This window comes from Candida dubliniensis, chromosome 3 (assembly GCF_000026945.1).
Source record: "Candida dubliniensis CD36 chromosome 3, complete sequence".
Lineage (NCBI taxonomy): Eukaryota > Fungi > Ascomycota > Pichiomycetes > Serinales > Debaryomycetaceae > Candida > Candida dubliniensis.
In genome coordinates, this window is record NC_012862.1 from 522726 (window position 1) to 546023 (window position 23298).

The 23298-nt window shown below is 29.9% G+C and overlaps 8 protein-coding genes across 8 annotated transcripts; 3 read left to right on the plus strand and 5 right to left on the minus strand. All coding sequences in view use genetic code 12, as the record gives it.

Annotated features, from left to right (window-relative positions):
* Positions 1–204: 204 nt before the first annotated feature.
* CD36_82200 (condensin complex subunit, putative) lies at positions 205–3930 on the minus strand (the record flags this gene model as incomplete). The annotated part of the gene is made up of 1 exon (XM_002419114.1): positions 205–3930. The coding sequence occupies one exon, from the start codon at positions 3928–3930 to the stop codon at positions 205–207; it is 3726 nt and encodes a 1241-aa protein (XP_002419159.1).
* A 377-nt stretch (positions 3931–4307) lies between these two features.
* CD36_82210 (G Protein Alpha subunit, putative) lies at positions 4308–5798 on the minus strand (the record flags this gene model as incomplete). Its single annotated transcript, XM_002419115.1, has 1 exon — positions 4308–5798. One exon carries the CDS (start codon positions 5796–5798, stop codon positions 4308–4310), a length of 1491 nt encoding a protein of 496 aa, XP_002419160.1.
* A 2087-nt stretch (positions 5799–7885) lies between these two features.
* On the minus strand, positions 7886–8284 carry CD36_82220 (conserved hypothetical protein; the record flags this gene model as incomplete). The annotated part of the gene is made up of 1 exon (XM_002419116.1): positions 7886–8284. The coding sequence occupies one exon, from the start codon at positions 8282–8284 to the stop codon at positions 7886–7888; it is 399 nt and encodes a 132-aa protein (XP_002419161.1).
* Positions 8285–8615: 331 nt separating this feature from the next.
* On the minus strand, positions 8616–10433 carry CD36_82230 (kinase subunit of RNA polymerase II carboxy-terminal domain kinase I, putative; the record flags this gene model as incomplete). The annotated part of the gene is made up of 1 exon (XM_002419117.1): positions 8616–10433. One exon carries the CDS (start codon positions 10431–10433, stop codon positions 8616–8618), a length of 1818 nt encoding a protein of 605 aa, XP_002419162.1.
* Positions 10434–12093: 1660 nt separating this feature from the next.
* Positions 12094–12318, plus strand: CD36_82240 (uncharacterized protein YIL156W-B precursor homologue, putative; the record flags this gene model as incomplete). Its single annotated transcript, XM_002419118.1, has 1 exon — positions 12094–12318. One exon carries the CDS (start codon positions 12094–12096, stop codon positions 12316–12318), a length of 225 nt encoding a protein of 74 aa, XP_002419163.1.
* A 420-nt stretch (positions 12319–12738) lies between these two features.
* On the minus strand, positions 12739–14874 carry GFA1 (glucosamine--fructose-6-phosphate aminotransferase [isomerizing], putative; the record flags this gene model as incomplete). Its single annotated transcript, XM_002419119.1, has 1 exon — positions 12739–14874. One exon carries the CDS (start codon positions 14872–14874, stop codon positions 12739–12741), a length of 2136 nt encoding a protein of 711 aa, XP_002419164.1.
* Positions 14875–16697: 1823 nt separating this feature from the next.
* CD36_82260 (uncharacterized protein ydr282c homologue, putative) lies at positions 16698–17879 on the plus strand (the record flags this gene model as incomplete). The annotated part of the gene is made up of 1 exon (XM_002419120.1): positions 16698–17879. The coding sequence occupies one exon, from the start codon at positions 16698–16700 to the stop codon at positions 17877–17879; it is 1182 nt and encodes a 393-aa protein (XP_002419165.1).
* Positions 17880–18797: 918 nt separating this feature from the next.
* On the plus strand, positions 18798–22589 carry CD36_82280 (cell surface flocculin, putative; the record flags this gene model as incomplete). Its single annotated transcript, XM_002419121.1, has 1 exon — positions 18798–22589. One exon carries the CDS (start codon positions 18798–18800, stop codon positions 22587–22589), a length of 3792 nt encoding a protein of 1263 aa, XP_002419166.1.
* Between the last annotated feature and the right edge of the window lie 709 nt (positions 22590–23298).

The following is a 23298-nucleotide window of genomic DNA, read 5'->3' on the forward strand; positions in this document are numbered from 1 at the left end:
TTTTTTTTGTTCTTTCTTTTTGTATTTGTATTTGGTTATTTAACAAGAAATGTTTTGGTGTTTTTTTTTTTACGTTGTACGTTGTACATTGTACGTTGTACATTTTTATTTTGTAATTAGTTTTATATTTTGGTTTTAGTTTAATTGGTTGTACGATAAATATTTATTGATTTGTTTGTATATTTCTGGAAAACTATCAATTAATCAATCGCTATCCATTGAAATATCCCCGTAATCAACATCATCTGCTTCTTCTAAAAACTTATCTATATCTTCTAAAGAATCCTTAACTTTGTTATCTATGACTTTCTTTGATTCAACTTGTTCTTGCTCTTGATCAGGACTTGTTTCAATCAATTCTTTTTCTTTGTCTTCCTTTTTAAATGTGATTGATTTATCTACCTCTAATTGATTACCAACATTTGCCTTCTCATCTTCCTGCTCCTCCTCTTCTTGATATGAAGTTTCTAGTGATGTGGTTTTACTAACTTGCAGAGATCGATCCAGATCTCGTGTTTCAGTTTCTGACTTTATAGATATTTGACTACTTTCTCCCGTTCCAATATCTAAATCATCTAATTCATGTAATATTGAATTTGTATCACTTCCTCCTCTAATCAGTTCCATTTCTTCTCGTTTTTGAGCAATTTCTAATTTATTCTTTATTGAATCAATAAATGTATCAAAATTTTTCTTTGTTGGTTTATCTAAAATAAAATTAGGATTATTTTCATTATTAGCAAATAATTCAATTGTAGTATCAAGGGCTTTAATTAAAGCTTGTAATTGATTTGATTCTAATTTTTCTGTTATATGAAATTTATTCAAATTATTTATAATGCATCGTTTTACATTACGTGCTTCAACTTGTTCAACAACTTGTAATAAATAAACACATTGCCATAAATGTGAAGTTGCTTGATTTATTTCATCATTTGATAATTTAACTAAATTTCTGGGATCACACCATGATATTAATTGTGGAATTATAACATTTGGTGATAATAATTCATTTTCTGATTCAGTGAAAAGTCGATAAATAACATCACCACTAACTGCTGCTAAATTGATTTGATGATTTATCCGAGAAAAAGCATAAACTGGTATACAAAATGATAAAATTTGTTGTAATTCTTGATTTGATTTAGTGTGGGGATTGAAATAAATAAGTACAATAGCTTCAAATAAATGTTTTTCATGTTCTCGATCAGTTTCTTCCTCTTCATTTGCATCATCATCATCATCTTCATCATCATCATCACCCTTATTTGTGGTGGTAGTGGTGGGATCACCTTGAAGAATAACATTTCCAAATAAACTCCGTTTGTCAGTCTTGTACAAAATATCAGCTAAAAATAACTTACACAACCCTTCAGCTACGATACATTGTAATTTTGGTGATTCAAATGAATTTAAAACTTTGAAAAACATTCTTGAATACTTGTATTTAGATGATTTATCAAGAATACTCATACCATAGACTGCCAATATATCCACAATAGCTTTCATTCCAATTTCTTTCACTTCATCACCATTACTTCTCATTGCCAGTAATAATGTTGATGTTGCTATTCTGGCAATTTTGGAATCAATTAAAGAATAAAGTCCTAAACAAGTTAATCCAGAAAGATATAATTTCTTTTTCGATTCATTTTGAATAGCATAATTCACAATACCACTATAAATGGAACTTAATGAAAGATGATCATCCAAACTATAAGTAATTACTTCCAATACATGTTGTGTCATAGTAAGACATCTCAACACAATATCATTAGGTGGCATATCTGGTTCAATTCTTCGCTTTTTATTAGCAGCTGTACTAAGTGATGATTGTTGAGACTCATCATCATCATCTTCATTTTCCATATCATCATCATCAAATGTGGCAGCAGCAGAATGAAATTCTTCGTCATCTCGAGAATCACGAATATCAGTAATTATTTCCACTGCCATTGAAACAAAATCTTTTTCATTTATGGAAAGTGCTCTTAATACTCTTAGAGCCACTGCTATCAAAGCATCAGGTAATTTATCTTCAGTTAATGTGGTTCTTATTATATGTAATAATTTTCTTCTGGCCATTTCATCACCATAATCAAAATCTTTAACAATCAATAATAATTGATTAATAATAAATTCTAATTCTTTCAAAGCATCAATAAAGGGAATACAATCATTTTCATGTTCTTTTTCAAAATTCTCCTCAGTGTGAATTTTCAATTGAGTTGTGGTTTCAAGTGCCTTAATACAAGAATCATATTTTGTTTGAAGATTTTCTAATTTTGCCATTATCTCTTCTGGTTGATGTTCAATTTCGTCAAGGTTATTATTAATATCTTCCAATTGTAATTGTAAATCTTCCACCAGAAAATCTTTAATTTGATTAGCAATGTCTTGATTCTCTTCAGTGACTAAATCATCTAGATTTCCTGTATTATTTTTTAATTGTTTAATTCTTTCTTTGAATAAATCTTTCGCTATATTAATTTCAATAATATCTTCTTCAATATTAGACAAATTTTTCCGGAAATTATCCGCATCAGTGTTTATTCTAGCAATCTGGTTTTCAAGACTAAATATTTGATCATCTAATTCGTCAATTTTAGAATTATAAGTTTCCCATTCTTTGACTAAAGTTTCATTTTCATTAATAGTTTTCAACCTCACTGTCATGTATTTTTCTAATGTTATTGATAAATCAAGTAATTCAGGGAAATTAGCATCCATTAATGCATGTAATTTGTTTTCATTACAATATTGATAGAAAGTTCTCATCAAAAATGCCTTTTCCGTTGTCAAATTCTTCCAATATGATTCATCAATTTTAATAGTTTCAAGAACTTCGGGTTTAGTTTTAAAAAATGCTAAAATTGCTTGTTCAGCTATCACACTCTTAACATTCAATTGATCAATTAATTCTAATAAATCTTCATTGACAGCTTGATACCAATAAGTTGTAAGCATTTTCGTAGCTGCTGCTTTAACAGTTTCATCACGATCATTCAACCCCCATTTCAATAAAAATTCTCTATCTTCAAATTCTAAATCATCCAAATCAGTTATTAACTCACGAGCTACTTTAGAATAGACCAATCTTCTATTGATGGAATTAGAATCTCTTGCTCTTTCAAGTAAAATGGGTATTGTGTCAGGTGTTTTAACCAAATTCATCAATGCTGCCCGTCTGACTTCTGGACTGTCATCATTTTGAATGGAATTTATTAATTTACTTTTAATTTGATTACTTGATATAAATTCATCTTCAACCTCTTCAGTATCACCTTCAATACTAAATTCAAATAATTGAAAATGTGATAATGCCACAACTGCTTGAATTCGTATGGACAGTTCTTTATCTTGTAATCGATTACTTAATAAAGTGTATAATGCTTCCAATGTATTATTCTCGTGTATTTCTGTTAAGAATTCAACCAAGTATGCTAATGTTTGTACAACACGATAACGAACCAGTTTATCTTTTGATTCTATCCCACTCAACAAATATTTTATCAAATATGAAATAAATTCAGAATTTGGAGTTTCTTGATCTACTTCTTCTTCCTCTTCTGGGTCTTCTTCTTCTTTTTCTTCTTTTTCTTCTTGTTGTAAACGTTTTGCTTCATTGGCATCTTTAACTAGACCATTAACAAACAGATAACAAAATTTGACTATTCTATCACCAGCCAAAACTCCTCTTTTCAAAGGTAATATTTTAGATAATAATTTAGTGAAACACATGGCAAAAAAATGAATTTGATTCAATTCAATGACTTTTTTAAATACATTTTTCAAAATTACTACTAATTTCCTATGTCCAGCTAAACCTAATTGAGCATCTTGGAAAACATGCTTCATAGCATATTTAATTTCATCCAAAGTTTTAAATTTTTTAATTGCCTTGAGGGTCGGTTTTGGTGGTATTTCCATTTCTAAATAGAAAATCTATGACAATAAACGGTATTGATAAGCTGGATCAACTATTGATGATGATGATGATGATAGTGATTGTTGATTTGTTTTGATTTGGAAAAAAAAAAAAAAATAATACAAAGACACATCGCGTTTGTCGTGCATTGATCAAAACCCATAATCTAACTTAAAGAGTTGTAATACCGTGTTTTCACCTAATGATGATAGAACTAGATTATGAACTAATGCAATGTATGTATTTTGTTCTTTTATCATTACTGTGAATCGCTGGAAGCAACCTCGAAACTGTACAAGTAAGATTTTATAGAAAACCAAATAAAATACAAATATTGTAGTATATGACAATTTACTTAATTTGCTTAATTTGCCTAAAACTATAAAATACCACTATCTTTAAGAGAATTTTCTAAAATTGTTTGCTTGACAGCTGCCATTACCAATTCAATGTTAGATGTATCAGTAGCTTGAGTAACATGAGGGTATATGTTCAACCCTGATCTATTCAATTTATTAAATCTCCATAAAATATATTTCACTCCATTAGAAATATTGGGTCCTCCTTTATAATCAGGGAAAAAATTCTCCAAGGGGGAATATTTTAGTTTTTCAGCAAACACATCTATTTTATTCAAAAATAATACCACTGTAGTTCTGGCAAACCATCTTGAATTTACCACACTATCAAACAATGCTAAACTTTCCTCTAATCTATTGGTATTACTTTCTTCTAGTAAGAAATTATCATATTCACTCAAGGCAACACAAAAAATAATTGTTGAAACATTATCAAAACAATTGATCCATTTTTTTCTTTCTGATCTTTGACCACCAACATCAAATAAATTCATATTTAATCCATTACCAAGATCAAAAGTATAAGTGAAAATACCCGAAGTCTTCTTTCTTGTTCTCAACACATCCATAACATTTGGTTCATAATTTCCAGAAAGACATATTCTATCTAGATTAGAAAGAAAATAATCAGTACTATCAATTAAATAAAATTCACCTTGACGTTGAAGCATAAATTCTTTTACTTCTGGTGTCTCATAAACTTTCTTAATATTAATAGCAACATCAGCATTAAATGGTTGATTTGAGTCCAATGGATAATCATAATCTAAGATTTCATTCAACATATCGTATTCTAATATGTGTTTGCGATGTTTCGGTGGTTCATTGATGGCTGATCCATTTGTAATTGGAACATGATTGTTTTCACTGGTCAATCCTGTGACTTTCAAATCATCTTCACGATCTTCTTCAAGTTGAGGTGAATCGGGTTTTTTAATTAAATCAGGTTGTAAATCAATAATAGCATTTATCACATTCTTAATACAATCCAAAATATTTTTATAAACAAATGGTCTATACTCTTCCAATTCATCTTGAGTATAACCATCTGAATGTAAAATCTTCATCTGTTTAACTATAGTAGATTTACCACTTTCACCTGATCCCAACAACAACACTTTAACATCTTTACTTGGATTTGAATTTCCTGCTGCATCAACTGGGTTTGTTATTAGATTATTGTTTGCTGTGCCATTGGATAATTCTTGAGAATGCTTTTCTTTAAGGTGATGACCATTATCATTCAGACTATCAGAAGGATGTTTTAAAGTTTCGTAAAAATCAGAACCATTTTTCAAAGTTCCATCAGCATTTGAATCAGTTGGTGATTGTGGTTGTTGCTGCAGGTGTTTTTCTTGCTGTTCTCTTTGTCTTTGTTGCTGTTTCTCCTTATTCTTTTGTTGGATTGCTTGCAGTTGTTGTTGTCGCTTACCTTGTGTCGATTGACCTGATTGTTGGTTTTGTGAAGTGCCGTTACCTTTATCGGCTGATTTTGAAGCACAGGAACCCATAGTTTTAAAAAGATGGAATTAAAATCAAACGTGTAATGGGAATGATATACTGAGGAAAACAAATAAAATAGAAAAACTAAGTGAAAAAAAAAAAAAATAATTGTAATAATAATAATAATAATAATAATCAGGTGGTACCAATATGAAGATGAATTGAGTCAATAATTGAATGTTGATAGGTCAAAGTATACAAACGGATTTGAGTATTGGCTTCAACTTGATTTGACTCTTCTTTCAAAAAAAAAAAATAAAACTAAAAAACGATTCCAATTCAGTTTTGAAATAATGAACTGAGGTACAATAATAATAACGATGATTCAATAATAATAATAATATGATTTTATTTTATAAAACCAAAAAATGAAAAAATGAAAAAAAAAAATAAAATAAAATAAAAGTTACGACCAAAAGAATAACAGTAGAAGAATCAAAAAAAATGAGTTCGAAATTGAATTTTGAATTTGAGGTTGGAAAGACTCAAAATTGGTGAGCAAAAGAACGAAATTGAGGAACTTGGAAGGGAAAGCAAAAAAAAAAAAAAAAAAAAAAAAAGAAAGGGGAACAAAACCAAAAAATTCCTTCTTCCAAATATATTAAGTAATATTGTAATATTACTGTTAATCAGTTTGTTTCAATGACAATTATTCTGCTTGCAATTAGATGTTTATTACCAAAGAAACAATAAATAGTCAATTTAAAGTATTTGGAAATGGAAGATTTTACCGATATTTAAAAATGTCAAATGATTCTCTCTCTCTCTCTCCTTGTTTTCTTGTTGGTTTGGTTTGGTTTGTTTTGTTTTTGTCTAATTTTTTTTTTTTTTGTTTGTGATTTACCAAAAATTGACAATAGTAATATAAAGGGAATTGATAATTTCTTTCTTTCTTTACCGTAATTTATACTATGTTTGAGCCTAGTTTGGATTTATTAAATGTCAAAATAATTTCAGTTATGTTTTTTGTTTTTCTTTTTTTTTCCTTCTCGTGTAATAGAAAATAAGAATCATCAATTTTTTTTAAAAAAATTAACCGAATCGATCATATGAAGATATAATTTCTTTAGTTTCATTTATTAATACTTTCTTTAAAGAATCTTATAGTCCTTTAAAACCTTACTTTACTTTTTCGTTTTCATAACTTATTGTTGGAAATTCGAACAATCATATAATAAAGGTCAATGGTAACTTACCATTACTTAATTTCCTTATTGTATTTTTGTCTCATGTAAATCTGACTTGTATAGGAAGGAAGGAAGGACACACACGAGAAAACTTGTAGATTATAATCAAATCACAAAACCTCCTTGGCGATTCTTGCATTTTCTGTTATGTAAATTCCTGATATGTATGATGGTTATAGCAAATAATATTCAACCACCAAGTTATCAAACCAAAATCGGCACCTATATATGAAAAATTGTATAATTATATCCAAAATCAATTTGAAGCCACGGTATTTTATTACAGGTCTGACAACTGAAGTTTGGTAACCAAGAAGACAATCTTCAATTACATCGCAATATTAGGACGCGTTTTATCTAAAACAAAACAGCCGATGTTGTCAATTCAATTCAATTCAATTCAATTTCTTCTTTCCTCTTTTTTTTTTTCCCCATTCTTCATTGGGTTAAAACATTAATTGTAGGAATTGATTATCCACATATTGATAAAAAGGGTAAGGCATGATAATAACAATAATGTGATTCTTTTCTTTTTTACAACCAAAAATGTTTCATATTTATTTAATGTTGTGAAAAAAATTCTTTGCTGTTGTTTTAAATGAAACGGGATACTTTAAACTTTAATACATACGTTTCAGGTTTCAGGTTTTAAAAAAGTTTGTCAATTGCAAAACAGGTTTCAAACCATAAAACCAAAAAAACGGACAATGGAAGGGTTGAAACATGTTTTTGATAAAGATAAGATTTGGCTGATCTTTTTATTTTTTTTTTTGGTTGCAATATTTGACCCAAAACAAAAGGAAAAACATTTTCACTATTACTACAAATAAGCTTGAAACTCCTCTGTATTTCATTACAATACTATACTATATTACAAAACATAAACTATAACAGAACCCTACTCTATACTATGGGGGAGAAAAACATTCAGGGTATTGTAACAATTGTAATTGCCAAGATTGATCAGAATTTAATTCCTTACACTCTTGTTGTATCAATTTAATATAATAACATAAACATGATTTATATTGACCATTAGTAGTACCAGTGCCAGTACTATTGCTATTACCACTACCTCCATTACTTATGGTGCAGTTTTTTATTTTAAATGAAGTTGATTCAGATAATTTCATACATTCAATTATTGATCGATTATTAATGGCTTTACTGAAAATAGTAGTATATGGGAATAATTGTTTATCATCAAGAGGTTTCATGAATGATGGTGGTGAATTATTTGGACTGTTGTTGGAGTTGATATTGATTGCGAAAAAGCCTATCATCAAAGAGAACAATCTAATATACATTGTTTTTGAGAACTTTAAAAGTATAACCAAAAGAAGAAGATAATATGAAAACAAAAAAAAAAAAATATATTGAAATTGGTTTATAGACTTTCGTTCTAGTACTTATTTAGTAATGCTGTAGTATTTAGAAATTCTTAAATCTGGTTGAGTGTTTATACATTTTTTTTTTTTGGAATTTTGGTAATAATCATTACATTTCTTGGTTGTATATACAAATATATTCGTATGTATGTTATGTATTATGACACAGAAATGAAATATTCTTCGAATTGAACTTGATAATGCGACACAACCACACTCATCAACAATTGCCATTTTTGATAAAACATAACTACGTTGTCTTGGTATCAATACTTTTCTCTTCCGTCTTATTATGTTGTTCTTCACTGTTGTTACCAATATTATCAATATTTTTCAGATCAATTTCAATTTCACTTGATTTTTTATTATCATCCCCATTTGCTAATTTTTCAGAATACGTTATAGCATCAACAGACTCAATTTCCTTTACAGAATTAGTTGCACTTGCAACAGAAGCATCAGCAACAGCAGCAGATTTTTTACTAGCAGCCAATTGAGCATCTTCTTCTTCCTTTATTCTTTTTCTTTCGGCACGTCTTCTTTTTTTAGTTTCAAATTCATGCCATTCTCCTTGTATATCTTTCAAGAAATATAATGGTTCTGGTTTAGGATCTTGTTGGAAATATTCATGATTTAATGCTTCTTCAGCAGTAGGTCTTAATTTAGGATTCAATTGTAATAATTGTTCAGCTAATTTGAATGCTTGTGGTGACATTGATTCACTATATTTTTGAGAAAATTTACTCTTGACATTAATTTTTGGTTTTAGCATTTCAAACCATGGTAATCTATCAATTTCTGGCCAATTTTGTAATGTTGGAGTCCCCATAATATTGAAAATTCGACATAATTGACTAACTTCATCCATACCTCTAAATGCTGCCATTTTACAATATAATTCAATCAATAAACAACCAACACCCCATACATCTACTTCTCGTCCATAATCAGTAGCCCCTAATAATAATTCTGGTGGTCGATACCAAATAGTGATGACTCGATTAGTATAATCTGGTTTTTCATTGGCATTAACTATTTTCATCGTACGAGCAAGACCAAAATCAGCAATTTTCAATCGTCCAATATTATCCAATAATATATTTGATCCTTTAATATCACGATGAATAATTCTTTTCTTATGTAAATAATTTAATCCTTCCATCAATTGTTTGAAGATAAATTTCCGATGACATTCTTGTAATTGTAAATCAGGATGAGTCAATAACCCGGTTAAATCATGATCCAAATAATCAAAAACCATATATATTTGATTATATTCAACCATCATTTCTAATAATCCAACAACATTAGCATGATCAAATGATTGTAATAATTTGATTTCTCGAATTGCCGTAATGGGGAATCCTTCCTTTTCTGATTCTAATCGTAATTTTTTCATGGCCACATATTCACCAGTTAATTTATGTTGAGCTTTATATACTTTCCCATATGTTCCTTCACCAACTTGCAGAACTCTTTGATATATATTGGGAGTATTTGTAGTCTTTATACAATAAATTTGTTCAAAAGATAATTTTTGTTTCACAATCACCAGTTGTCTTTCATTTCTATTTCTATTTCCATTTCCATTTCCATTTCCATTTCCAGTTCCATTTCCGGCTCCATCAATCTCTTTAAACCCTTGTCTTGGTCCCTTTGGAATTGCTATTCTATTGGTGTTCGATATGAAGTCACGTCTTTTCCGGAAACTTGCTGGTCCCGAAGGCAACGGTCTTTTCATTCCAGATACATAAGATTGTTTTGGTCCTTTGGGTGGATTCACAACACCAAATGATGAAGATGATGACGATGAAGAGTAAGTAGAATTCGATGATGATTCTCTATGTTGTGCCGGTCTATTTTCCTGTTGTTGTTGTTGCTGCTGTTGTTGTTGATATTGATCATTGTCAGGTCGATAATTATCCCTTTCTGCTAACCGTTTTGGTCCAGAAGGAATATAACTATCTCTTTCACGGTTGTCCCGACGTTGAGGTACATAAGATGATCGACTTTGATAACCACTACGTTGTTGGTTCTTAGGGCCTCTTGGTCTATATCTATCTGACATTTGGGATATTGTTGTTGATGATGAATAATGACTGATTGAACTTCGATGAAAAAAAAAAAACAAAGGAAAAAAAAAAAAAGCTGAGTGAGAGAGAGACAAAAAAAAAAGATGGTTTCCAAATGTAACTTTTTCTAGCTGGGCAAGACTGTATGGTGAATGTGGTCAAAAATAATAAAGCAAAAAAAGAGGTTTCTCCATATTGCTCTGTTCCGTTCAATTCAAACCCATCTTCTCTTGACCAATTGATATCTTTCTCAAGTGATATTCACTCCCAAACAATCCTTTTCATCAAGTCATAGCATCAAAAAAAAATATGTAGGAAGATTTTACGAGTGGGAAAAAAATAGAACGCAACGTAATAACAAAAAAAAAAAAAATAGAGTAACAAAGAACAAATGGGGCGGCACCTTTACCCCAACAACCAACCAGCAAACTAAAAACGAAAAAAAAACCATGATGCATAGTGAACCCAATATGAAAATAATGTACCAAATGAAATGAAGAAAAACTCTAATATTGTTTTCTGTTGAAATGGTTGTGGTTGATTTATAATTGGTAGTTAATCCTCTTCGATTAGTAGTATATCTCTCTAGATTCTTTATGTTTTCCATATTCAATTGTCGTGATTTCACACCAATGATGTTGTTTGATCCACAATATGCGGGCGTAGTTTGTACTAACTATGTTGATTCTATTTACACCAACTTCATTCAAATAGGAATGCAAAAATAAATGAACATACCCGTAAAACATTGAGTTAGAATTTATGCCCAAAAGATAGTCAGCTTTACAGGTCCCTTGGTCATTGTTGGTTTTGAAAAAAATCAACCACTTTCAATAACATGTTATATACTTATACCGGTTCCAGCTAAAACTCAAATTAAAACACTTTGTGTGGATGTAATACACATTTTCAAACTATGACTATTTTGGCAAATCAACCTTCTCTATATTAAAAAAAAAAACAAATCATCTGATCTAACAGTATAATTATGAACCAAGTTTACAATAATGAATTCATATATCTTAACTTGTCAATGTTGATAATAAGAAGAAGTATATATATATATATATATATCAAAGAAAGTAGACAACAACTAAAAAACTTTTTTGATTGATGAATTTCTATATATATTTTTTTTTTCTGGCTAAGAAAAGAATAAAATTTGTATTATGATGATAATAGTGTGTTAACCCGGAATGGAAATAGTACACGACAACGAAGACGATGACGACCACCAAGAAGAATAATATTTTCTTTTGTGGTTATTTCACGCCCTCGTTTCATAATTTTATCACCAAGACAACCCTACAACTGAAATTGTATGATCAAATATTTTGCCCATACCCACAACGAGTAAGAATTTGGCAAACCACACACACACACAAATACTAGAATAATAACATAATTCGTTTTTAAGATTTGATTAGTGTGATTAGATATCATTTGAAAGTATTAGTGTTTTCTTTATTGCTTTAATTGGAATTAAAAGAAAAGCAGTACCAAAGCTTTATTGATTTTTATTCAAATTTTGATAGTTATTAGATTTCCAATACCATCTACAACTTACAAAAGTTAACCATTCCCTCAATAACACATATATAATAGTTTGCTCTCCTCCATCCCTCCCTTTATATTCCCATTACAAATCATAACTAGATGTTTAAAATGATTGGTAGATTAGCTCATATTTCTTTTGATTTAGTATTAATTTCCGGATTTTTAGCTGGTGTAAAACGTACTACAGGAATAACTCCAAATTTAGATACTATTGAAAATAAAGATATTCAATATTATGCTACAAAATATTTGAATTTAGGTGAATCAGTATTTGATAATACTGCAGCATTTTTAGGTAATTCTCAATATTTCACCAGGAAATAAAATTGGCCCTACCTGAAATGAAGACTTTTCCCTTATTAACATTCTTTCTAATGGGTTAATAAGAGACTGTGGAAGAAGCAGAAGGCTATTTTGTATGTTGATGTTTTTCGTGGTACTAATTGATTTATTTCTTATTTTTTTATTATTCTTTCAAGTGTATATATTTACATGTTCTTGTATCTAGTAATGAATATATTTATTATTATAGTTATATATCAAGTGAATCTTTAGAGTTGGTGTTACAATAATCAACTAAAAATGTTATAAACCGATAATAACAATATTAATGATATATATATATATATATATATATATATATATGTTAAACACTTGATATCCAAATTAACCTTTTCTATTTGACTCACTCCACACAGATATACAAACAAACTTATCCCCTAAACAATAAAAACATACACACCTTTACTCAACAGTAACAGATTTAGCCAAATTACGAGGGAAATCGACATCAATACCTCTATTCACAGCTAACCAATAACTGATTAATTGTAATGGAATAACATTCAATAACCCTTGTAAACAATCAACAGTTTCTGGAACTTCTAAAGTAGTATGAACTTTATCATTGGCAACAATAGCATCACCTTCATTACAAATAACAATTGGTCTACCATCTCTAGCAGTAACTTGTTCAATAGCAGACATAACTTTAGGAAACAAAGAATCTCTAGTGGCAAAGGCAATAATTGGTAAATCTTCATCAACTAAAGCTAATATACCATGTTTTAATTCCCCAGCTAATACCCCTTCAGAATGCATATAAGAAATTTCTTTAATTTTTAAAGCTCCTTCTAAAGCAGTAGCAAATTGATAACCTCTACCCAATAATAATAAAGATTTTTGATCATTTAATGAACTATTACATAAATCTTTAATTTTATTTTCTAATTTCAAAACTTGTTTAATTTGTTCCGGGATTTTTTGTAAACCTTTAATGATTTCTTCATGTCTACCTTTTCTAGAAATAGAATCATTAGATAAGGAAAGAGCAAACATCACCAAGGCAATATATTGTGAAGTATAAGCTTTAGTTGAAGCAACCCCGATTTCTGGTCCAGCATTGATATGAACCCCACAATGAGTTTGTCTAGACATTGATGACCCCACAGAATTAACAATACCAACAGTTAAAGCACCTCTATCCAAACAATATTGTAAAGCCAAAATGGAATCAGCAGTTTCACCGGATTGAGAAACAAATACACAAGTATCATCTCTGAAAACTGGAGATCTTCTATCAAGGAAATCAGAAGCTAATTCAACTGAAACAGGGATTTCTGTCAATTCTTCGAAAATCGATCTAGTGGCTAAACATGAATGATATGAAGTACCACAAGCAATCATAATGATTCTTCTACATCTTCTAATTGTAGATAACCAAGCTTTTATCCCACCAAGAGTAACAACACAATTTTCAAAATCAATTCTACCTCTCATAGTATTGAAAGTTGAATCTGGTTGTTCGAAAATTTCTTTTTGCATAAAATGTTTATATGGACCTTTCATAATTTCATTTAATTCCATTTCTAATGTTTGAATTGGTCTAACAGTAGATTCACCAGCAGATTTGGTCGAAGCTCTATGAATACGTAATTCACCATCATAAATATGAGCAATATCATCATCTTCTAAAAATAAAACTTTTTTAGTGTGTTGAATAACTGAAGCAGGATCAGAAGATAAAAAGAATTCAACTGGCATTGGTAAATCATCTTCTGAAAGGAAAGCTCTTGATTGAGAAGTTCTTAAATTTTGTTCACCAGGAGCCACGGGGATAAAACCCAATTCAGCAGATGTGGCACCATTATGATTGATTTGTGGTTGTTGTGGTTGTTGATGTTGATGTTGAGCTTCGAATTCAACATCAACAAAATCAACTTTCAATTTTTTATCAGTCTTGACCCCAACTAATAATGGAGAACCCTTTCTTGTACCACAAACTTCTCCTGGATAATGATAAGATTTAACTAATAACCCATAAGAACCTTCTAATTCATGTAAAACTTGTTTAGTCAATTCATTAAGATCAGGGAAAACACCTGCTTTAACGTTTAAATCATAAAAATGTTTGAATAATTTGGCAATACATTCAGTATCAGTTTCACTTTCGAAAACATGACCTTTAGATAAAAGATATTTTCTTAAAGCAGCATAATTGGTAATAATACCATTATGAACAACAATAAATTCTCCTTTAGGGTCTGATCTATGAGGATGACAATTTTCAGTTTTAGGTTGACCATGAGTAGCCCATCTAGTATGAGCAATACCAACATGATTATCGAAAACGGCAGTTCTATCAATGTGATCATCAATGATTTTTTGTTTCAAAACTTTGACTTTACCAGTAGTTTTAACAATAATAGAATCCATATATTCTTCATCATTGGCATCTTTAGTTAATTTCCCATCAACAGCAATACCAGCTGAATCATAACCTCTATATTCCAATCGTTGTAAACCTTCGATTAAATTATCAATGATTTCACCTCTACTCTTGTCGACCAAGAAATTGACGTAACCAAAAATACCACACATAATTTAGTAAAAATAAATTTGAAATAGAAGCGAATGTATATCAATGGGGGGGAAAAAAAAAAAGTTAATTAAGTTTGATATATTGAAACTTGATTATATAAAAGAAGAAAAAGGAAGAAAAGGAAAAAATTTTTGTTGGAAGAAATATTTTTTGAAATGTTTAATAAGAGGAATATATTTTAGATGGGTATATATATATATATATATATATTATTATTAGGTTAAGAGATATTAACTATGGTTTAACGGACAACGCCTCCAAAAAGAAAGACAAAAAAAAAAAAAATTTCACAATTTGTTTGTGTTTGATTGTGCATCCTGCATAGTAGTTTCTATTTTTGGACATTTTCCACTAAACTATATCCTACGACGACAACGACAACGACAACAATATTTGATTTGATCTATTATTACTGCTGTGCCACGTGATGTCTAACTTCTGGTGTATGTTTAATTATCTATCTGTTTATCTTGTTGTTCAGACCACATTGGATGGGAATCAATTACTGTTTTATTGTTAGTAGCATATTGTTGGTGGTAGTAAGAATTTTCCTATGTAGACCACCGCTTCAGGGACATTTCGAGTGACACGTATACACACACAAAGATTGGCATGAAATTTTTTTTTTTTTTTTTCTCCGTCGAATCAATCACATTACCCAATTTGGTTAAATTAAAAACATACATATTTCAAGTTGGATTTTTTTTTTTTTTTTTTCTTATTCATACCCACACATAGTAATATTCCTTCCTCTATTAAGATCTGTAATGTTCTCTGTTCTGTTTTGGTTACAATTTCACCATTTTTTAATTTCAATGACCAGCAAAAGATGCTAAATTTAATGGTCATTCATTGACGATTCTTTCGTTCTTTCGGCTTTGTTAACTCTATTGTTATTGAATTTAAATGTTACATTTTAAACCAAAATTGTCATAATTTCGTATATTACTTTTTGCTTCTAATTGTTTACGATTCAACTACATTTGTAAGATTTGGGTTTCATTGAAAATAAAATAGGAAAGAAGACTTGTGTGACCTGGTCTACAACAACAACCTGGCCTTTTCTAATGAAACTGTAGAAGTGACTGGAATCTCACATTTTAATCCATATCCTGATGAAACGAATTCTCGAAGACAAACCAAAGGCAATCTTGTCGTCAAAATGTTTCAACTAGAAGAAGTAATAGCCAAGACTAACTTCCACCAAAAGAACAAAGAAAAGATACGTCATTGGAAGTGAGTATAATAGTTTTTTTTTTTAAAAAAATACCCCTAGTTTATTTTATTGTTTCTCAATCATAATAATAATAATAATAATAATAACTGAGATTATTATTATTGTTGGATAGGACAGGACGAGTTTTGGTGTTGGTTCTTCCGATAGTTTGTATAATAATACCTAAACCTAAAACTTCTAAAAATAGACAATTTCGTTCCTGTGGGCTTCTTGTTTTTTATTACACCAATAAAACAATTTGTAAACGTAATTATAGTTTCTAATGTCAATTTTGTGATTTTGATTGGTCTGTTTCTTGAATTAACAAATATCGGCTTGTTATTATAAGTAGCAGAACAATAGTACCCCTGCTTTTAAAATAATGATATTGCTAATGGTATGGGAGATAGTATCAAATGTATCACGTGACAAGTTGTTCGTGTATTATGGATAATTTTGAGGATTCAATTACAACTACCGATTGTTTTCATTCACCAAGTGCCTTCTCTCCTCTCCAAATAAAAAATAAGACAATTTTATAATGGTAGTACCAAAAACAAGATAAGTGTTAGCCACTTACAAAAAAAGAATTTCCAATATCCAACAATGCTACGAGTGAACACACTAAGTAGATGTTTCAAAGAAATGAAATTTATGAGACCACTACCTTTTTATCGGTTCCATTCATCAACAACTACTTCATCATCATCATCTTCTTCTTCTCCTTCATTACCAATAACAAATATTAAACGAGCCAGTAAAAATATTCCTAAAAAGAAAATTGGAGCTCAAAAACTTCGTCGAACTGATGATTCGAAATTCCAACATGAATCAGCCAGTTATATCTTATCATTATTAAATGCTAATCGTCAAGAAACTCCATCTCCTAAAGAATTAGAAAAATATTTATCAATAGTAACATCAGTTACTGTTGGTGATTCAATTGATTTTGATAAATTATTAACTCAAATTAAAGGATATGAATATCAAATAGTGATATCTGAAGAAGTGATTAATATTCTGACTCTGACAACAAATTTAATGATATTATCTAATGGTACCTTAGTGGGATGGAATTTAACTGAAGAAGAAATTGTTAAATTTTTACCAATATTACAAGATTGTATTGAAAATAAATTTGATGCTTTTGAAAGTGAAGAAATTGATTGGATTGAATTAAAACAACAATTACCTCAAGATCCATTAAATCAAGGAACTTCATATTTACATGGAGAAATCATGGTGATCCAAGGACCAACTATGGAGAAAAGATTATTAGATATGGCAGCATTTGCCATTGGATTATCTCGATCTACAAGATTATCAATATTAGAAACTCAATTAGAAGATTATTTACAATTAACGAAAAAAAATTCGGAAATATTAGCTATGGGGAAACAAATTACTACTACTGAATCTGAATTTTTAAAATTAACTGGTCAATTATTTTTATTGAGAGGGAAATTAAATCTTTATAGTGAATTAATTGATACTCCAGATTTATATTGGAGTGAACCAACTTTAGAAAAAATTTATTATAGTATTTCAAAAATTTTAGATATTAATTCAAGAATATCAATATTAAATAGAAAATTAGATTATGCTACTGAAGAACAACGAGCATTTTTAAGTGTATTGAATGAAAAAAAGGGAACTAGATTAGAATGGATTATTATTTGGTTGATTTTAATTGAAGTTTGTTTTGAAATTTTCCATTTTTATGAAAAATATGAAGAGAAACAAAATAAGAAAAAAAAAACAAAAGAAGTGTTATATGACAATGAATAAATTTTTATTTGGAAATATCTTGTAAATAGTTATTAATTAGTCGAACATTGTTTAAAATGTATATAGAAATATTTAAAATTCAGAGTCCTAGTAGTAGTAGTAGTAGTTGTTGTTTCATTGGAAATGTTTGTTCATGCAATTCATGTTAAAAATCATCTCAAAAAATTGTTTTACATATATTTTTTTTTTTTTTTGGTTTCCACCACCACAAAACATTTTCCCATAACCAACTCAATTTAAACACACACACCCACACACCCACCCAACAGACATACACTAAGTACTTGATTTAGATGGTTATATAATTCCTCCTAACCATTTGATCAAATATTAATTGATACCTATGAATATACCCTCAAAAGTAGTTATTTGATGCGAAATAAACATCCACTTTAGATTATTTTTTTTTTTTTTTTTTTGGCAAACCATTCAACACAGTTATGAAACAAAATGATACAAGTTATAATTATTTTAGATCAAAAAAAAAAAAAAATCTATTAATTACAGATACCAAGAAGATAATTAGATCTTTCCCTAACATAAACTTGTTTATTATTTTTTTTTTTTTGAAGATTTCATTTAAAGAATTAGAATCAAGAAGAGTGGTTATACAATTTGAAACAAATTTGAAAAAAATAAATGACAAGTATAATATTCAATTATATAATAATCTTCTGTTTCAACTTAACCAGGGTTATGAGTAACAATATCCATATCATGATATTCCGTGTTAATAATTGTTTCAGAATGTGTTCCTATGGAAAGTCAAATCCCTAATCTCCAAAAACTGAGCTATAACTATATATATATATATATATATATGCATTATTTTCTTGGTTTATTTGGGGTTTTGGAAAACGTTAATCAAGACCAAATTTTCAATAGAATATCTACATTCATTAAGGCTTATTGAGAATTATGTTTACCGGTTATTTATTACTTGTTTTATGGATTATTACTTTGGTTCATGGTGATGGTAGTAATGATGACCAATACTGTGATGATACAGGGTGTTATCCAATTGTTTGTGATTCCGATGGGTGTTATGTTGATTATGTTGTTACAGAGACAAAGGTGAAAACATATACTCCGCCACCAATAACTTCAGAAATTTGGGTTACTGTTCCTGCAACAACTATAACCACTTGCTATAACTGTGGTTCAGACGACGTTATTGTGACAGAAAATGTAACTTCAACTTTTGTCACTACCCTTCCAGATTCTACAGAGTTTACCACAGTAGTTGACACTAGCACTACACAGAGTACATTAACTTCTTGTGGCCATGTATGTACAAAGACTTCGGGAAACTCTAGTAGCAAAGACATCTTGTCAAGTTTAACTATTTCACAATCGGTTCAGGAGTCGGAATCTAAAAGCAACCTGAAAAGCCTTATTATTAGAACGAAAACAGAAACAGTTCAAGATACAACAACTTTTCCAACAGTGACAGAGTCAGTTACATCAACTACCACTGAGTTTCATACAGTAATCGAGTATACTGATAGCAGGTCCGATACAACTGCAACCACTGAGTACACTTTTTCTCAAACAAAAAAAACACAAACAGTAATTGTCACTAAAGCGACTACTACAACTGTTGGAAGCCAAACCCAAATTTATACAGAAATCTATTACATCACAACCACAGAGACGATTATCACTTGCCCAGATCATGATTTTGCAACCACATTGACTGGAACTGAAACATTTGTCCCACCAACCACAGCACCAAGACCGATTGAAACTCCAACACCAGAACCATCAACTACATCTGATATACCATCAATTACTGAAGATTCTACCATTACTTCCGTAGAAACAACTTCTACAACTGAATCATCAACTTTGCCTTCTAGTATAGAATCTCAAAGTTCATCATCATCAGCTACTACTTCGGTTTTAGATACCAGTATTACTTCAGAATCAAGCTGTTATTCATCATATATTGAGCAATCCACGTCAACTCAAGAATCTTCTAGTATTGTGATTTCTTCATCTAGTTCTATTGGTTCATGTATTAGTAGCTCAGTTAGTGTTTCGAGTTTAGTCGCAGATTCAACAACTAGTAGTGAATCGCTGTTTATTTCTGCAAGTGATTCAACTTTGATGTCATCATCAGAAGAAGAAATATCATCCAGTTTTACCAAATCAGGAAGTTCAAGTGGTGTATTGTCATCTAGTCTAGGTGAACTGCTGACAGCTGAACAATTATCGAGTTCTATTGATGCAACCTCAAGCGTAGAAGAGACAACTAGTAGTGTTGTTTCAACGACTTCTACTTCCAATGAGAGTACAACAATTGACATTTCTTCAACAATTAGTGAAACATCCTCTAGTAGTGAAGAAGCTAGTTACTCCAGTGTTTCAGAAAAAACCAGTGTATCAAGTTCAAGCATTGAACTGTCTTCTAGTGACCAAGTTTCAAAGTTATCATCGTCATTGCCAGTGGTTCCCACTTCCAGCTTAAATGAGTCATCGACTGATTCTTCAAGTGTTTCCACTTCAAGCCAAATTACTAGTTCTAGTGAAACTCCTTCGTTATCATCAGACTTCATTAGTGGTTCTATACTGGTTAGTTCTTCAATTCCTTCATCTTCTCAGGCAACTTCTTCTATTGACTCAACATCGTTATCGGTATCTTCAATCACCAGTTCACATTCAATACCACCACCAACTTACATTTCTTCATCAACATCTAAATTCGAAACACAACCAACCCCAATCATTTCTTCTATTTCACCAATTACAACAATTTTGTCTACTTCAATTACTAGTCATGATACAAATTGTGAAGCAATAATCACCAACATTTCCACAAATACCATAATTGAAACAATTACTGTTAATGGGAATATAACAATATATACTGAGACTCAATTATCCACATATTTAACATCAAATACAAATATCAATTGTCCTAACACAGAGAGTGATAGTATTGAACAAAAAAAAACAACTACTACATCAACACAAGTTATTCCTACTGCTACTATTGAACAAACTTATACAACTACTCTGAATGGATCAATTATTGTTTCTACTGAAACTTCAACATTAGAAACCACAATAATTATTACTCATTGTCCTGAATGTACTATTAAGTCATCAATTATTAGTGGATATAGTTCAACTTTAGAAGCTGAATCTAGTCAAGTTCCAATTATCGAATCAAATTCAATGGAATTGTCTGGTTCTACATCTTCATCCACGATTAGTGAATCTTTGGAATTAACAACATTTACATCAATTGTTTCTACAACTAGTGAATCGATTTATACTACAACTTCAAATGAATCGATTTTTGAAATCACAACAACTGTGACAAATATAGATACAATTGTGATAACTACTTGTCCAACTATTATTCCTACTTCATTACATTCACAATCGTATTCGACTAGTGAAAGTATCTTGTCATCATCATCATTGGTTGTACCTCCTTCTTTATCTATCTCAGAATCAAGTGTTTCAACTGATGAATCTGTTTCAACAAGCAATAACCAATCATCATCATTTTCAACGGAACCACCATTAAGTTCAATTACAATTACTGAAACAACATCAAGAACGACAGAATCATTATATACAACAACATCAAATGATTCCACACATATTTTCACGACTACAATAATTGATGTTCAAACTAATACCATTATTACATGTCCATTATCATCATCATTATCATCATCATCATCATCATCAACAAAAAACGTATACACTTCTGATAGTGAAGCATCAACTGTATCTTTTTCATTGATTAAATCAAAGGATATTGCAACTAGTACTACAACTTCAACTATTTTTCAATCAACTAGTACAGTTACAGTCGATCATCATTGTTCTTCATGTTCAGAAATGGTTTCAGGTTCTTCTTCTGTAGCTGCTAATGAATCAACATCAAGTGTTAGTTCAGTGGAAACAGAAGTCACAAGTACCAACAGTACCAGTAGTACCAGCAGTACCAGCAGTAGCAGTTTTTATTCAAGTGAATCTAAATCCAAATCATCATTAAATATTATTCTGATGGAGTCATCTAGTGATTCGATTGTATCAATAAGTCAATCACATGTCACTCCTGTTTCTACTAGTTCTTTGGAAACAACAATGGCTGCAATTTCACCAACAATTTCATCTAACAATCTTTCTTCAAGTTCATTAGTTGTTACTAGTGTTGATGTTCCAGATTACGTATCACTGAGTGTTGGCACTTCTTCATCATTATACGTTAAAACTAGTCTGAGTGGAATTGTTAGTACAGTTACGGAATTATTTACTGTTAGTGAAAATACAAGTGGAATTACTACAATTGATAATACTTCAATAACATCAGAAAAAGTTAAAGATATAACTACTACTAGTGATACCAATTCATCATCAACAACAACTTCAATTTTAAGTACTAGTGCTATCACTACCACCAATACTATATCACCATCTCTTGAATCAAAAATCAGTTTATCCGATACTACAACCTTAACTTTGACTAGTACATTAACATATTCAATCAATTCAAATAATACTATGAAAACTAGTTCATTGACTACAATAGGATTAAATTCATTATCAACCATTAATAATTCTACATTTACAATTATACCAACTATGAATATACCAATAACTTTTGAAGGAAATGCCAACAATTTACAATTATTGAATATTGATAATACTTGGATTATTGGATTAATGATTGGATTGTTTATGATTTAATTTATTTTCTCCCCTTTTTTTACTTTTTTTTTTTTTTTTTTTCGGTTTTCATTTGTTTAATTGTTTTAGATATGCCATACTACTGTTTAGATATACTATTTTATGTTTTCAATATACATTTTACCTTCTGTTGTATGTTTTTTTTTTGTTTTTTGTTTTTTGTTTTTTGCAACACGGTTGGTTGGTTGGTTGGTTGGTTGGGTTTGTTTGTTGGGTTTTTTTCTGTACGAACTATAGAATGTCGGATAAATCTGGAACGAGAGAGAAAAGAGAGACATACACGGCAGTTCACCTAGTGAGACTAATAATAACTAATATCGGGTCGCAACGGAACAGTTATCCCGTGTAACACACTAAAATCAAATTGGAACTGAGTCAGAAAAAAAAAAAAAAAAGAAACAGAAAACTGACAGAGGAAAGAAGAAGTAGAAGAAGAAGAAGTAGAATACAAAAAGCATATTCTTAATCAAAAAGGAATTTGAATTCCATCAAAATTAAGGCGTTTTGAAATCTAGATTTATCAAACAAAAAAAAAAAAAAAAAAGAAAACCTGTCTTATACTTGTCATGTGATATACAAACACCCGAACTAATATAAATGAGAGGTGGGGGGAGGAAGGAAGGAGGAGGAGGAATATTAATATGTTTATATATTACACCCTAAGTATGAAATTCTTAACTAATTAAAATCTACGAATCTAATTTGTTAA